Source organism: Lucilia sericata, unplaced genomic scaffold (assembly GCF_015586225.1).
Source record: "Lucilia sericata isolate MDLA Ls3-8-SP2 unplaced genomic scaffold, ASM1558622v1 Contig000486F_arrow, whole genome shotgun sequence".
Classification (NCBI taxonomy): domain Eukaryota; kingdom Metazoa; phylum Arthropoda; class Insecta; order Diptera; family Calliphoridae; genus Lucilia; species Lucilia sericata.
In genome coordinates, this window is record NW_023994500.1 from 209,801 (window position 1) to 225,769 (window position 15,969).

The window sequence follows — 15,969 nt, forward strand, 5'->3', positions numbered from 1 at the left end:
ACCCTACCAAAAAATATTTATTTGTATTGGTATTAAAATACATCAATAGATAATTGTTAAAGTGGGCTTGAAACAAACGCCTAAACGCTTTTTGCACAGTGTATCAAATGTTGATAACCCCAGGCAAAAGAACATCGGTTAGTGAGAAGCTCAATAAGAAGAATAATGATGTGAATCTTACTATATATATATATATATACTAGTGCAGTACTATATATACAAACGACACTACATATAAAACAAATATATGTATAAGTATGTGAAAGTTTAATCATGTATTGTATAGTAAGTAATATTATTTCTACAATATAGATTTTGTTCTTGTATGTACCTACATTATACAGAATCTTCCTTATCTCCCAGATTTCATTTAGAATCACAAAATTCTTTTTTTTATATTTTACGTACAAGCCGTACATACGTAAAAGTAGTTTGCATTTTGCAAAATAGAAGTGATTAAAACATACAGAGATCAGTTATTTAATTCAATTTCCAAAAATATAAAACAAATTATTTAATACTTCCCCTAGTCTAGAATTTCAGTCTTATTTTGACCATAGAAGTGAAAGAAAGTGTCCAGTGTTTTGCAAACAAATTATTGAAATACTTTCTATTTAGTGTGTGATAATACTAAATTAGAATTATAAAAAAAATATATATAAAATACTTTCTAGTAAAATACGGAAAGTTTATTAAAGTGTGTCTTATAGTATTTTCTTTTTTTAAAGAAAACTGTTTATTTTGTAAAAGGGAGTTTTAAGAACATTATGCATATATTATATTCGGTTGAATTCCCTATAGTTTTCAGTGGTATTGGTACAACCGGGTAAAATTATTTTCAATTATTAAAACTCAACAACTCTCCCTCCTCCCCCAAAAAAATAGTTGAATTTTGAGCCCACAATTAAAAAAACACCAAAAGCGAAAACAAAACGAAAGTGTAAGTTGAAAAATTTATTTGAAAATAAAATATTAAAAAAAAATCACTGACATACATCACTTTAAACGACGCGATGTAATAAATAATTAAAACCGATTATTACAAGTTCCCTATTCATTGATTCCCCCATTTGTCGTAACATTATGAACGATCCCAGGTCATATTTTAATAAAAAAATAAAAAAAAAAATTGCGATTAAAATAATTTTCTGTTTTTATGGAATTTTTTTATTAACGACCATTAAATAATATTATTTTGTATTTGTTTTGATTAAATTTCTTATTTATTTGTTTGTTTCTATAAATTGACGTGTATATGTATATAGTAATCAGATATTTTTCTAATATGTTTTGCATATTTTTGCAAATATGGTGTTTATGTTTTTAAATTATTTTTAAGTTAAAAAACTAAAACTTATTTGTTAGTTAATCATGAAATTTTTTTGGAAATTTCTAAATCAGGAGGAATCTAAAAATTATAATTGTAAAATATTGTGTAAAATTTGTTTTATTTAAGGTCAGCCAGATATTCGAAATAGAAAATGTAATAATTTTCTATTTCGAATATAATATTTTGAGTATTTCTAAAAAATATGTTTGAAAATTCGATTGTATGTTCGAATTGTTTTATTTCAATTTCATTTATATAGATATTTAGCAGTAACTTTAATACCAATAAATAAATAAATATTTTTTATTAAATTTAATTTAAACATAAAATATGAAGCATATTTTAGGGAGTTTTCATATTTCTCTGGACATAATTTAACTCGAAAGTTATACTTGTATCGGTAAAAAAGTACCATTAAACAGAAATGAAAAATCGCAAAATAGTACAATAACAAGAAAATTTTTTATACCCTACACCACTATAGTGGTGAGGGTATTATGCGTTTGTGCTGATGTTTGTAACACCCATAAATATTGGGTGGCATGTCTTAATGTCCATGGACGTTATGACAATTTCAAAAGTGTCATAATGTCCATGATCAATGTGACATAAAGTCCATGGATTTGAAAATATAGACTCAATTTAGCGCAGCCGGTATTCGAAATACCCCAGAGTTTAAAACCTTTGCACCCGGCCGTCTATCCAGGACACTTTTTAAAAGGAATCCAAAATACAATATACACCAAATTTAGGAGCAATTCTATTCGGGCTAAGAGTGTTCCTTTCTTAAATTCTAAACGAATTTTCCAATACAGTAAAAATGTCCATAGACATTATGATAAGGCACCTAAATATTGATCCTCCACCCACCTTAAATTATACCAATAGGCTCAGAATCACTTTCTGAGTTGATGTAAACCTTGTGCTCTCGCTACAGGTCGTAATTTTCAAGAGAATTTGATGAAATTTGGCACACGTCTTACGTCTTATTTAGCCCCAGGACGAAACTTATTGAAAATTATTAAATTCGTTTCATTATTTTAACAAACCCACCTAGTATTGGATACAGACCTACGGATATACTTACAAGAATCTTAACAAATATCGGTTTAACTTTTTGTACTATTACGGACTCATTAAATACTAAATCTCCTACAAAACCTCTAATTTCCATCAAATCTTATGAATATTCTCATATATGGTGTATTGTATCGTATGATCGGTCATGTCCAACTATATTTTAATCCATGTTTTATCTATTGACCAGTCTAGGGACTAGACCATTGTCAAGTCAATACCCTACTGACTAGCTTATGGACTAGGCTATTGTCCAGCCTTAGAAGCAATCAATGGTCTATTCTCTAGTCTAGACTACTCACTAGTCTATGGTCTATCTTACGGACTAGACTACTAGAGTAGACTATATTATAGACTAAAGAATAGACTAGTTAAAAAGTACTGCAAAAGAACAATAGTGCAAAGATTTCCATCCTTGCATTATAAAAAAAATTCCATAAAACATAATGATAAAAATAATATTTCTTTGGGGTTTTATGCAAATATCATAATTCAAGAACCTATTTTTTGGAATATTAAGTAATTCTGAAGAGAAAAGAACTAGTTCTAGAGGTGTGACCACAGAGACCTTTAATTTCCAATGCAAAACTTTTCCTAGGAAAAAGTGAAAAAATGGGTAGAAGTGGAACCACTTCACAGTTCTAAGGATGCTGAAGTGATTCTATTCTATTTATGTCGTCATAAATCAAGAACCTATTCTTTGGAATATTAAGTAATTCTGAAGAAAAAAGACCTAGTTCTAGAGGTGTGACCACGGTGGCTTGTTTTTATTAGATCTTATAAAACCTTTAATTTGCAATATAAAACTATTCCCAGGAAAATTTTGAGAATCTATTCTAAATTGATTAGCTTTAATATTCCATAAAACATAATGAAAAAATTACTATTTCTTTGGGTAATTCATGTTAGAAAAATGGGGGTTTTATAGAAATACAGGGTACAATTCTTAAGACGACTTTAGCGAATATTGTTTGTGACCACAGTTTATAAGAAGTTATTAAAACTTTAATTTCCAATATAAAACTATTCTCGGAAAATTTTTGAGAATTTGTTCTAAATTGACTAGTTTTAAAATGGGTGACAACTTCATAGGATGCTGAAGGGGTTTTGTTCTAGTTATGTCGTTATTACTGCAAGAAGCTTTTTTTGGAATATTGTTATGATTTTTAAGTAATTCTGAAAGGGAAACTTAACTAGTTCTAGAGGTGTGGCCACAGTGACTTTTTCAGAACTATTCCCAGGAAATTTTAAAAAATTTAATGAAAATTTGTTTTAAATTGACTAATTTTAAAATGGTTGGAAGTGCAACTACTTCAGATTATTTAACAGTTCCAAGGTTGCTGAAGTGGGTCTAGCTATGTTGTCATTACTTCAAGAACCTTTTCTTTGGAAAATTTTTATGATTTTTAAGCAATTCTGAAGAGAAAAGAACTAGTTCTAGAGGTGGCCCTAAGAAAGATTATTTGTTCTTTTAAGCTTCCTTAAGCAAGTTTCAAGTAAAAATCTTCTAGGTTTCAGTATCGATCAATATAACGAAAGTCAATCTCTTCCACAGAATCATTTCCAAAAGTGTAGATTTCCTGCAAAAGTTATCAGTCTCTTGATAGATTGCTTATAATTTGAAATTTGTATATAGAACCATAAAAAACAAAAACAAACAAAACAAAAATTATTGACTATCAAAATTTTCTAAAATTGTGATAAGCTTTGGGACTAAAATAACTAATAATTACATGGCACGTTTTCAGAGTTCAGCGTGTCAAATTTGTAAAACAAGATTTTATTATATATTTCGTCATACGTCAAACAAATCTAATACATATTTCTTATTAATTGAATCAATAATTTCATTCATTAAAACTTGATCTCATATAAAACTTGACAATCTCGTGATTGTTATATTTCAAAAACAACAACTTAAAATTTAATCTTATTTAGTTATTTAAATTATACTTCCACCATTGATTTGTCACGTGATGAAATTTAAAATCGTGCAACGCCCTCAATTACTAGCAATATGCAGGCTCACAGTTTCAAAATTCTTTTTTCCCTTCGAAAACGATTCTAAAGAAGAGCTGCTACTTTAATAATTTAAAGCTTCTAAGAGTCTATTAAAAGCCAAAAAGGTCACTTTTGGAAGATTAGCCAAATTTGTTTGATTTATTTTAAGAAATCAAATTTTAATTATTAACACAAGGCAATAGGTATATGTATGTTTTCATAGTGTCGCCATTTTTTATATGATTATAATAAATTCGGTATTTTAGCTTAATTTTTCTTAATTCTCTTTGTTCTTTATAATTTAAAACCGACTTTATCAGTTAGAGAAAATCAGTTATTAAAATTAATTTAAAATTATTTTTGGTGTATTGTTGTCAAGTAAATTTTATTATTAGAATCCGTTTAAAACTAGTTTTTTTCAATCCGAAACTGTACTTTATATTTGCATAATAATTCTCGGCATATCCAGCTTAAACCAAAATTAACTGAATCGATTGTAAAATATTTCTGCTCGTTGAATTAACTTAAGCTTTTAAAAAGTTGTTTGGATACGATTTAGAACACTTTTATGATTTAGAACACTTTCACTGTGAAATTTTGCTAAGTTCCATTCTTCAGTTCAGAGATCAGTTTAGATATTTTTATATTACGATGTCTTTCTTTCTTCCAAAATTATATGTTTTATATTTATGAAATTCGTGATCGTATTTTTTGGTTTATGATCTTTTATATAGATTTCTATACTAAATTTTGTAACCGCAATAGTTTTTTCTTTCTATCAAAATGTTTAATGAGTATTTGGAGTATCCACTGGATGGGTTCCGTGATAATGTTTGTCTCAACATTATTGTACTATTGATTAACCATTCGACCCATTAGAGTGATTGTGTTATGCATGCGGACGATGACGATATGAAAATATTTTTGGACATCATTCTATTTTCCATTTGCCGTTTGTTTCTGTAGTAGTTGAGACGCATTAGATCCATCAGACTTATTATTTTATTTTGAATAGTTTTTTTTAATTATGATTACTTGCTAATTTTTAAATACATACATATTTTGATTACTTGCAAATCTAATAAAAATGGATTAAGAATCATTCTATTTATTGATAAGTGTTTGTACTTTGATTCCGGAATACTTTTATAACTATGTATACACTGCAGTTTAATTTAGTTTTCCCAAATGATTCGTTGACCCTTTTCCTAATCTATAAATTTCTAATTTCTTCTATTTTCCGCTCTAATACATTACAGTTGAAAACCAAACAAATCGATAACACCAAAGAAGATAAAGTCAATTTAACAACAACCGATAATTTTTGGAGTCCTAAAATGGCGCTTGATTTCTTAGCTGGTTGCATTGGAGGTATAATAATCGTTAGCAAGAAATATATTCATATAGATTTTAAATAAATTATGTTTTATTTTCCCTACAAAGGTTGTGCTGGTGTCTTAGTCGGCCATCCCTTGGATACCGTTAAAGTTCATTTACAAACTCAAGATCCCAAAAATCCTAAATATCGTGGTACTTGGCATTGCATGACATCTATTGCCAAGCAGGAGAAATTTAGAGGTCTATATCGTGGTATTACAAGTCCCATTGGCGGCATTGGATTTGTAAATGCCATTGTGTTTGGCGTGTATGGTAATGTTCAGAGAAATACCAAAAATCCCGATTCTCTGGCATCACATGCGTTGGCTGGTAGTATAGCTGGATTTTCGCAGAGTATTGTGTGCGCTCCCATGGAATTGGCCAAAACCCGTTTGCAACTGCAACATGAAGGCTCGAAAGGGCCGAAGTTTAAAGGACCGCTGGATTGCTTAAAGCACATTATAAAACACGAGGGACTGCGTGGTACCATGAGAGGTTTAGCATTTACTGCAGCTCGTGATATACCAGGTGAGATTTATATTTTTCTCAAAATATTTATGTGAACAAATGCTTACTTTCATTCATATTTCAGGTTTTGCTACTTACTTTGTCAGTTATGAATACATGATGCGCCAACCCAGCAAGAATAATGTTCTATATGGTCTCTGTGCTGGTGGTCTTGCTGGTATGTGCTCTTGGGTGGCCTGCTATCCTATAGATGTTATTAAAACTTGCATACAGGCCGATGATCCTGCCAATCCCAAATACAGAGGTTATATGGATTGCATAAGACAGGGCTATAGATCGAACGGTTTAAACTTTTTCTTTCGCGGTCTTAATTCAACTATGATACGATCATTTCCCATGAATGCTGCCTGTTTCTTTGTCGTCTCTTGGATTATGCAGTGGGCCAATAAAGGAGGCGTTGATGTTGTTGTCCATACCGGCGATCCAATGGCTCTTGTTAGTTTAGCCACAAATCTACCACTCTGCCATGTCCTGCACATCGATCATGCCGAAGAGAAAATGAAACGTCAACGTACCGTCCTTACGCAGAGTTTGCGTACATTTGGAACATTTAATGAAGCCGTGTGCCATACCGAAGCCGCCGAATTGGCCAGTCAATTTTATCCCGATAAAGTTAATGATAAATACTATGTATTTGAAGATGAACGGCTGATGAGAGAGAATGCACTCCAAGAAAACTCATATAATTGTTAAGTAGTCATTAAATTTCCTCTATATCTACATATGTCTCTCTCCTTCATACTACTACTACTACTAGTTAATATATAGTAATTTATGATTTTTTTTTTATATTTGTATTGTTATATCCAAATGTACAAATTTATACCATTATTAAAGATTTCCATGAAATTATGAATGAATGTTTTCATAAAACTAAAATTGAAAAATAAGATGTATCTATTAATAATTTTCATTTCCGCAAATTGTTTATTGTGAATTGATGGTAGTATTTTCAATATTTTGCTATTGGTTTAGTATTTTATAAATCTTGATATATATTTACAAGTAAATATCAAATAAATAAGTATTGATTCAGATTTGTTTACTTCAGTGCTGAAATTATTCAGATGTGTGAGGTGTAATGTGTGGCTTAAGTCCAGATTCGTATTCAGCGCAGCTTAATCCTTTCTCTGGGCTAAAATTTGATTGCCCAGTGTTATCCATGTTTATATCTTCGATTTGCTCCTATAGGTTAGGTTTAGGTTAAGAATGGTATACTTCCACTTGGAGACCATAAGGTTCATTGTGATTTACTTAATAGAGAGAGAAGATCCAAAGATAGAGTACCAAAAACACTGGAAGAAAGAAGGTCGAGAGGAAAGATAAATGGAAACAGGTCTGTCCTCAAGGGGATTTCAACCCAGACGATTCACCAAGTCAATTCTCTAAAGACAGAAATGTTCAATTCAACTTGAGATTTCCGGTATATTACTGTCCTACTTACTAACAAAGTCCCTAATTGAGTAATGTCCCGTTAACATGCCTATCAGAATCCTTAGACTGTGTTCAACCAGTTCTATAAAAATCCTGGTAGCAGTCACATAAGGCCTTTGATGTTTTGCAAATCATTCTTCTATTCCAGGACTGATTAATGATGTCATGGATTCTTTCGGATTTGGTTTCATCATTTTTTCCCTGTCGTCTATAAAAAGGTGCGAACCTAATCTAGCTAGTTCGTCCACAACCTCATTACCATGCACATTGCAATGCCCCGGCAGCCGGCACAGTCTTAAGGTAAACAGACTCTTAATGTCCCTTAGGGCAATGCTCTAAGAACAGCTTCACTATCGACATAAATTGTTACAACCGACTATGGATCGATATAATTCCGTATCGTAATTTTTCAGATCTGTAGGATACCATAGCTATACCCTCTACAAAATGTTCTATAGGTGCCAGGTACAGTATGATGTCCAATGTCGCTGGTGGAGTACTACTAATGGCACCAGTAATAACAAGAGAGCCACACATACATATGAGCTTTATACTTTCCATAACTGCCCTTTCTCAGGGCCTCCCATCAGACAATGCAACCATAAGTTAGAAATTCTAACTTAGAATAGGCCTGACAACCGATGTGTAAATGCATTTTATCATAACTGGTTGTAGACCCCAATACTTCCCTATAGAATTCTTGCATGTGTAATAGGTATTGAGTCTCTTTTTCATTATATTTGATTCAATAAAGCCGAATGTATCATATTTGGTTGTAGACCCTAATACTTCCCTATATAATTAATAGGCATCAAGTCTCTTTTTTATTCTCTTTGAGCCCATAAAAAGTCAACCATATTTACCCTGTAGTGATCACCGTTTGTCAAAATGACAATACGCACCTACTGCTCCGGTTACCATAAGAGTTGTACACAAGCAACTCCGGGGTCATGATTTTTTCAGCAAAAACTTGCGTACAGGACTTGCAGTTGTTCGGTAAGCAATTATTTATAAAAAACATACTGTATGGATAACACAACATCCATTTTGGAAATAAGTTTCCAATATTTTATAACGTTGTTTCGATCAAACTGATAGTCAAGATATTGAATAGAATAACCTATGATTTAAAAAGAAACCAGCATTTGGACCAATCTTTATATGTGAAGCATGAGTTTATTCATACGCTGAAAACAACACAGTTCCAGTTATCGTGTCATAAATATTGCAAAAACCTCGTTTATGCCCCTTTATTTATAAAATTTGGTGTGTCATCTTAAAGTCTAATATGTTGACTCTAAAATAAAGGTTTAACCTTTCTTATATATTCGAACAGATTCGGATTCAGCACAGCACAGCACAATCCTTTAGAAAAGACTTTAAAATATGTACATATTTTGTACTATCTTGAATTTTAAGTTATTACTGTCTTATAGTAAATTAACGACTATCTTAATATTGGTTAAGGGTTGGTTGATCAATATTTATTTACTCCCAAAAATATATACAACATAGTAGCTGTAACTAAAGAACATATTATGTTAGCAAATTATAAATAAAATACTATTACTGTTACTATGAACAACCTATTAAATTATAAGTAGTATTATGCCCAGTAGTAGTTATTCAATCACTTATACACCTGCTTCAAAAGTTTTAAAGAAAATTTAAATCAAACGGAAACAGTCATTAGATAAGAATTGCTTGACTTTGCAATTGAAAAATAATTTTATATTTTATAAAAAAAATAAAAAATAAATTTATCAATTTAAAATTAAAAATGGCAGATTATAAATCACTTGGTTTAGAGAGTGAAAAAAATGATGAGGAGAAACATTCCAATATTGATGATACCAAAGAAATTGAAGCAGAAAAGGCACCTAGTGAACCATGCAATTACGAAAATATGCCCGATGAGACATCAAATGATCAGGGTGATGTGCCTTTGGCACTTTTACCACCTGATCATCCGCTGTTGGCTAAGTTTCAACAATCGTTAAAAGAATTTCTCATATGCACCCGAGATCAATTGATTAATGAAATCGAGGAAATAAAATATTCCGTTAAGCAAAAGGAACAACAGCGCGAGGAACAGGGTGCCATACTATATGACCGACAACAAGAAATTCAAAGACAAAACGAACAGCTCGAAGAGTTTGCTCAACAAATTCAAGAAAATCTTCAACAACGCCATCACGAAGAAGAGGCTGTGAGTCAACTTAAAGCCGAGTATGAGGAAAAGGCTCAATTAACAAAGGAACAAAAGACTCTGTATAACAAACGTATGGCTGAGTTGGAACACATGCAAGAACTCGAGAATAATATAAGAAAATGGACCGATGATGTTGAGAACGAAGTAAAAAATGCTAAACGTGTTGTAAGTCGCGACGCTCAATTGCAACAACAATTGTCCGAGGAAAAGAAAAGATCGGATTTATTATTCTATCACTTGGATGTGGAAGTAAAGAAAAGCGAAACGGAATTGGAAATGGTTCAGAACGAAATAAAAGATATGGAAGAAGTTTTAGAAGTATTAAATATGAGTGTTTCGAATGCAAATGCTGATTTGGAAGCTTTGGAAAATGAACACAAACGTTTAACCCAGTCTTGGTCTGAAGTAATAGTAGCGATATCGTTGCGTGATCGTATTTTGTATCAAGTTAAAGTGGAAACGGAGTAAGTGTTTTTCTTAAAAATGATTTTGTGAAAGTAGTCGAGGGTTATTGTTATTGTTGATATCGTTTTAGAGAATTTATACTAGGTATTTGGAAATTTGCTTCATTGATTAAGAATTATCATTTAAACCCCTCAAAAGTATATCTAGTCTGGTTTATATTAAGTTCTAAGAATCTGTCTCCGGTAGATTAGTAGTTAGTGCTCTAGTTTGTCAGACCTGTGATCTGAGGATGCACCAGGCTCGAGTATATTGCTGAATATTGCTAGAGTCTTGAAATAGCGACTGATTATACAGAACCACAAATTTTTAACCCAGAGACTAAAGTATACTTTTCTAAAGGATTGAGACATTTAGTACTAGTTATCATCATCTTACTTTTACAGAAATGGTTGATAATGATAGGGTGTATATCAGCCATCATTCTATAATTGCGATCGTCTTACATCACGACCCTTTTATTTGTGTATAAACCCGTATATACCCCAGTTATACTTTTATATACACTCTCAGAGCATTTATATAGTATATGACTACGCATTAATGCACTGTGGTTAGTTTAGGTTGAAAGGACATCAGATCCGAAAAAAATACTACCATCGGATCGGTTGTGCGCTTCGTTCCTACAGCGATATATCAAAATACATAATTTACATTCAATGTAAAGAAACTAGATGTAATATCTATAACATCGCTCTTAAGATATGACTGAGAAAGTGTTCTAGCAGATTGACTATCGACATAAATTGTCACAGCAATTTTAAAATAGTTGACACCTCAGCTTGGTAACTAATAGTAGGAGTCTATAGATTTTCTTAATATCCCTGTTAATTGGACTATAAACTGGTTTTTACATTTCACTCCCCGGCTATTCCTTGAATGATTTGAAAAGGGGTCTAACCAGAGCACTACATAATCTGGTACTATGGGTGGCCAGTTGCCCACAGAACTTCTCCTGGCTGGTCAGTTGGTTCCTTCACGTTTCACGTAGTGGCTGTGGTTGAAACCTAAATCGCACGAAGGGGCTGCTTGGTTAAAGGATTGATACACGGTGAAATATCACCGTGTTATCGTTCCTAGATTCTAGGAGCGGTACAAACAGCATGACTGTATTAATAAAATGTTGGATTTGAGCTGATAATGCAAGGATTGGGTATACGAGGTGTTGTTTTTCTGGTGCCTTTGATGGTTATTCGATGGATTTGACGGATGGAGTGATGTGCTGGACTAAGGTTTGGCAAAACAGAGTGTGGTGCAAGGTCATCACTGCCCTTTCTTTAATTTATCAGCGATTTACCTTCATGGTTGAGTGTGTTGGAGTTTACTATAAAACATGCTCAACTTATCACCTTGGGTCTTTGTGGCCACTGAAGAAAGTCTTGCCAATTAAAATGATCCCTGTTTCGGACTACCAATTACGTCCCCTAGGGGCTGTTGCCGTATCAACAGAGCCATCTCAGTAGTGTGGTTGGGCGAAATATAAGGATTTCCTTTGTCGGGGTTAAATTGAACTTGCTCATGACACCAGTCCTTTCCAAACGGGACTACTATGGCAAGAAATTAGATAGCTCGAGCACTTGAGCAAAGTGCACGTATACTGGACCGGACATCCATATACGTAAATTGCCACCAGCGTTTATGAAGCACAATGGGGCGGTGGTGAGTCGTTACTTTTAGCTCAACCAGTGGTTGAAAAAGACCACCGTGAAATAAGGCCCTCAGGCAGGCATTCACCTTATGCACTTTGACATTCAAGTATACTATTCTGAACAAGCATTTACCCACAAAATTATATATATTCTGGTTCCTCATTAAATTCTAAGACGATCTAGGCATGTCTGTCCATCTGTCCGTCCGTCTGTCTGTCTGTCTGTTGAAAGCACGATAGAGTCCGAATGGAAAGAGCTAGAGGGTTGAAATTTCACATAAATATTTCTTATAGGTAAGGTTTGTTTGGTATTGAAAATGGGCAATATCGGTCCACGTTTTCGGATAGCCCCCATACAAGTGGCCCCTCGAAAAGCAGCTTTAACAGCCATAACTTGTTTAAAAATACGAATATAGCGATGAAATTCGACATAAGTAAGTTTCTTGTGATCCAAAATCACTATGCTATGAGGATCGGTCCATAATTGACCCTACCCCCCATATAAGGTCCCCTTAAGAAAATGACTTTAACGCTCATTACTGGCTTAAAAATACTAGTATATAGATGAAATTCGACATAAGTAAGTTTCATACGAGTCAAAATCTATCTTACAAATGTTATGTTGATCGGTCCATGATTGACCCTACCCCCCATACAAGGTCCCCTTCAGAAAATGACTGCAACGCTCATTAATGGTTTAAAAATACGAGTGTATCGATGAAATTCGACACAAATAAATGTAATACGAACCAACTTCTGTCTACCAAATTTAATGAGGATCGACCCATAATTGACCCTACCTCCCTATATAAGGTCCCCTTCAGAAAATTATTTTAACACTTATAACTGGCCTAAAAATACGAGTATATAGATGAAATTCGACATAAGTAAGTTTCATTAGAGTCAAACGAGGTTTGATGGTGGGTATATAAGATTCGTCATAGCCGAATATAACACTCCTACTTGTTTATCTTGTCCTAATATTCATCCATAAGAGAAGCTTCCATAGGGAAGCTGCTTAAATACTTAGTACACTTGCGTCATTGGCAAGCTAGATCTCTCTGTATTATATCCACAGATAAAAATAACAAGCTCTCTCATCACAAGATTGACAAGTATCACGCCATCGACTAAATATTAATGGTTTAAATTGAATATTGTAAACTTTTTAAATATCAATTAATTCGATACACCGAGAGGATTAAAACACTGACAAATCTGTATTAAAACAATCTTATTTTTATAGCAAAGGAAAGGAATCTATTAAATTAAATACTGCCGGTATTGAGGCTACTCAAAAGCAGATTAAAAAAGAACTACAAGTGAATGAAAAATTAGAAACTTTCAAAAAACGTTTAGCTGAAGACTTTACAACATTAAAGAAGGACTGTAAGTATATATTTCAAATATGTAGCTAAATTAACAAAATTTTGATAATTTTTGAATCTAAGGTAAACAGCAATCTGATATTTTGGCTGGCTTGGAAAAGAAACTCTCCGATATACCACTACTACTTGAGCAAACTGAAAAAGATCTTAAAGAGGCCAAAAAAGAGGGAACACAATTAGAAACCGAAATCAAAAGACTCCAGTGGAAAGTCGACAAACAAAACGCCAAGAAATATGAATGTGAAGAGAATATATTAAAATTGGCTCAAGATCACTTGATCACTGATAAAGCAAGTGAATATCGCTTAAAATTACTCCATACTGCGCAGGAGCAAAGAAGAGGCATGGAATTGAATCTAGCACAGACACAAAATCAATTGGCTAGCACTTTACTGGATATGGAACGTCTAAAAGGGAATAATTTTAGAATGAGTCAAGAAAATGATAAGCTTAGCGGAGAACTTGGTGATTTGGAAAAGAAATCAGACTATTTTAATGCGGAATTGAAGTATTTGGAAACACAAATTGATATAAAAATGAAGCGTATGGATAAATTAATGAATCAATTGGATGAGTTAGTACGAAGCAGTGAGGGCAGTGAAATAAGTCCAACTGAATTGAAGGTAATTTGTGATCATTAATTATCATTCAATTTGCTTATATAATAACATTTTTATTAATTTTCAGATCAAACAATTAGAAAAATCTATACAAACCACCGAACAGCAGATACTGGAATATCAGCAATTTTGGATAATGCTGCAAAATCATTTTGTCAATCTTACACAGAAGAGATCAGCACAAATGAATCAAATTCAAATTACACAAAAACGTAATATAACATTAACTAAAACGTAATTGTATCAATTATCACAGAACATTTTTTTTTTCAGAGTTATCTATTATAAAGCAGAAATCTCTAAAAGTTGACCAAGAACTTGAACAGTCGGAAAGCAGTACCAGAGAATTAAATCGCGACATTCAAATATATCAATCAAAGCTGGAACTCTTAAATGCCAAAATGGCTAAAAAACGTCAACAACATGAATCTGAAGAGAGTGAATGTGAACAAGAACATGCTGAGTTATTGGAAAGGCTAAAGGTAATTGAAGGGAATAAAAATTTTAAATTTAAATCTATAACGAAATTATTTTTTAATAAAAGGATAATGAAATGCATGTCTTGAGATTGGAAGAAGATATTAACGAATTGCAAACTGAAACTGAACAATACAAAGACATTGTACTGGACAAGCATCGAGAATCTTTGTCGTGGGAGACCAAATACAAACTTATAGAGGAAACTTTACGTTGGCGCAAGGAAGAAAGCTCTCTGGACAGTGAACTCGGTACAATGCGCACCGAAATACATCGCATGCAAATACGACACCAACAACTAAAACGAGCCCAGGAGAAGCTAATCGGAGATCTCGATCATTGTGTTATGCATCGTGAACAGATATTTGTATCAGCCGCAATAAAACAAAACATAGACTCAAAGCCCACCAGAGTTAAACAGTCCAGTAATACTACACAATATAAAATCAATGATTTGCGCAATAAACTTAAGCAGATACAAAATGACATAACCACACTTTCCGATCAGCAGATTATTCAGGCCAAAAGAGAATACCAACAGATTCAAGACGAAATAAAAGATCTACGCTATGAAGTCGAGCAAGAAGAGTCTCAGGATAATTTGATACGTACCGAAATCGAACAGGCTCTTTTATTAAAATATCAAAATCTTGAAAATATTGTTCGTAAACAAAATCGTGCAAAGTCCTATCGACGTCTTAATGCTACAACTCAACCCTTGAAATTACCACGCAATGAATCGGCTATACAAGCTCAGATGCAAAAACAAAGTGAAATGAATGACCAGTTGTTGGATATTGTTCAGACACTATCTACTGAACATCCTGAGAAGCAAGCATTCTTTGCAAGACTTTTGCAAGTTTTGAAAGATTAAATAAAATAAATATGTATGTGTGTGTATTTTTTAAATATTTTTTACAAATAAATATATAATGCAAACAAAAAATTGGTCAGTAACTTTTTAATTTCGGGTCAAAGAAAAGTTTTCAAATATGTATGTACTTGACTTTTCCACTTACAGAAAAGAATGCTTGTGTTAGTCCTGGTCAGAAGTACATGACAAGTGGCTAGATACTTAGTAAAAAGAAGAATTTAATGATGTTACACTTCCAGGACAAGACATATTCAATCGAATTTTCGAATAGGGAGGTTAGAGTTGAATTCCATATACTGGAACCAGTGTTTATATCATCATAGACGAATGTAGTGACTTCTAAACTAAAATCTTAGTGATTTGGAAAGTAACGGAAATAATATTGGATCACACCGCATCGAGATCTGGGAGGTTACTCCGTATTTCGATTCGAAAATGATTTCTAAATACAATTTATTTAAGATTCAAATTCGAACATTTTTGTTATCGAATTGAGTTACAGAGTACCCTCAAAATTTAACCCAATACCTGCTCTAGAATA

At 32.7% G+C, this 15,969-nt stretch overlaps 2 protein-coding genes across 2 annotated transcripts; both read left to right on the forward strand.

Moving 5' to 3' along the window:
* Positions 1-474: 474 nt before the first annotated feature.
* On the forward strand, positions 475-7,350 carry LOC119605439 (mitochondrial basic amino acids transporter). Its single transcript, XM_037958554.1, has 4 exons — positions 475-940; positions 5,668-5,779; positions 5,852-6,313; positions 6,378-7,350. The coding sequence occupies exons 2-4, from the start codon at positions 5,746-5,748 to the stop codon at positions 7,004-7,006; spliced, it is 1,125 nt and encodes a 374-aa protein (XP_037814482.1). The 5' UTR covers positions 475-940; positions 5,668-5,745; the 3' UTR covers positions 7,007-7,350.
* Positions 7,351-9,382: 2,032 nt separating this feature from the next.
* LOC119605440 (coiled-coil domain-containing protein 40) lies at positions 9,383-15,486 on the forward strand. Its single transcript, XM_037958555.1, has 6 exons — positions 9,383-10,423; positions 13,316-13,458; positions 13,521-14,080; positions 14,145-14,289; positions 14,351-14,559; positions 14,622-15,486. Exons 1-6 carry the CDS (start codon positions 9,528-9,530, stop codon positions 15,426-15,428), a joined length of 2,760 nt encoding a protein of 919 aa, XP_037814483.1. The 5' UTR covers positions 9,383-9,527; the 3' UTR covers positions 15,429-15,486.
* The last annotated feature ends 483 nt before the right edge of the window (positions 15,487-15,969 follow it).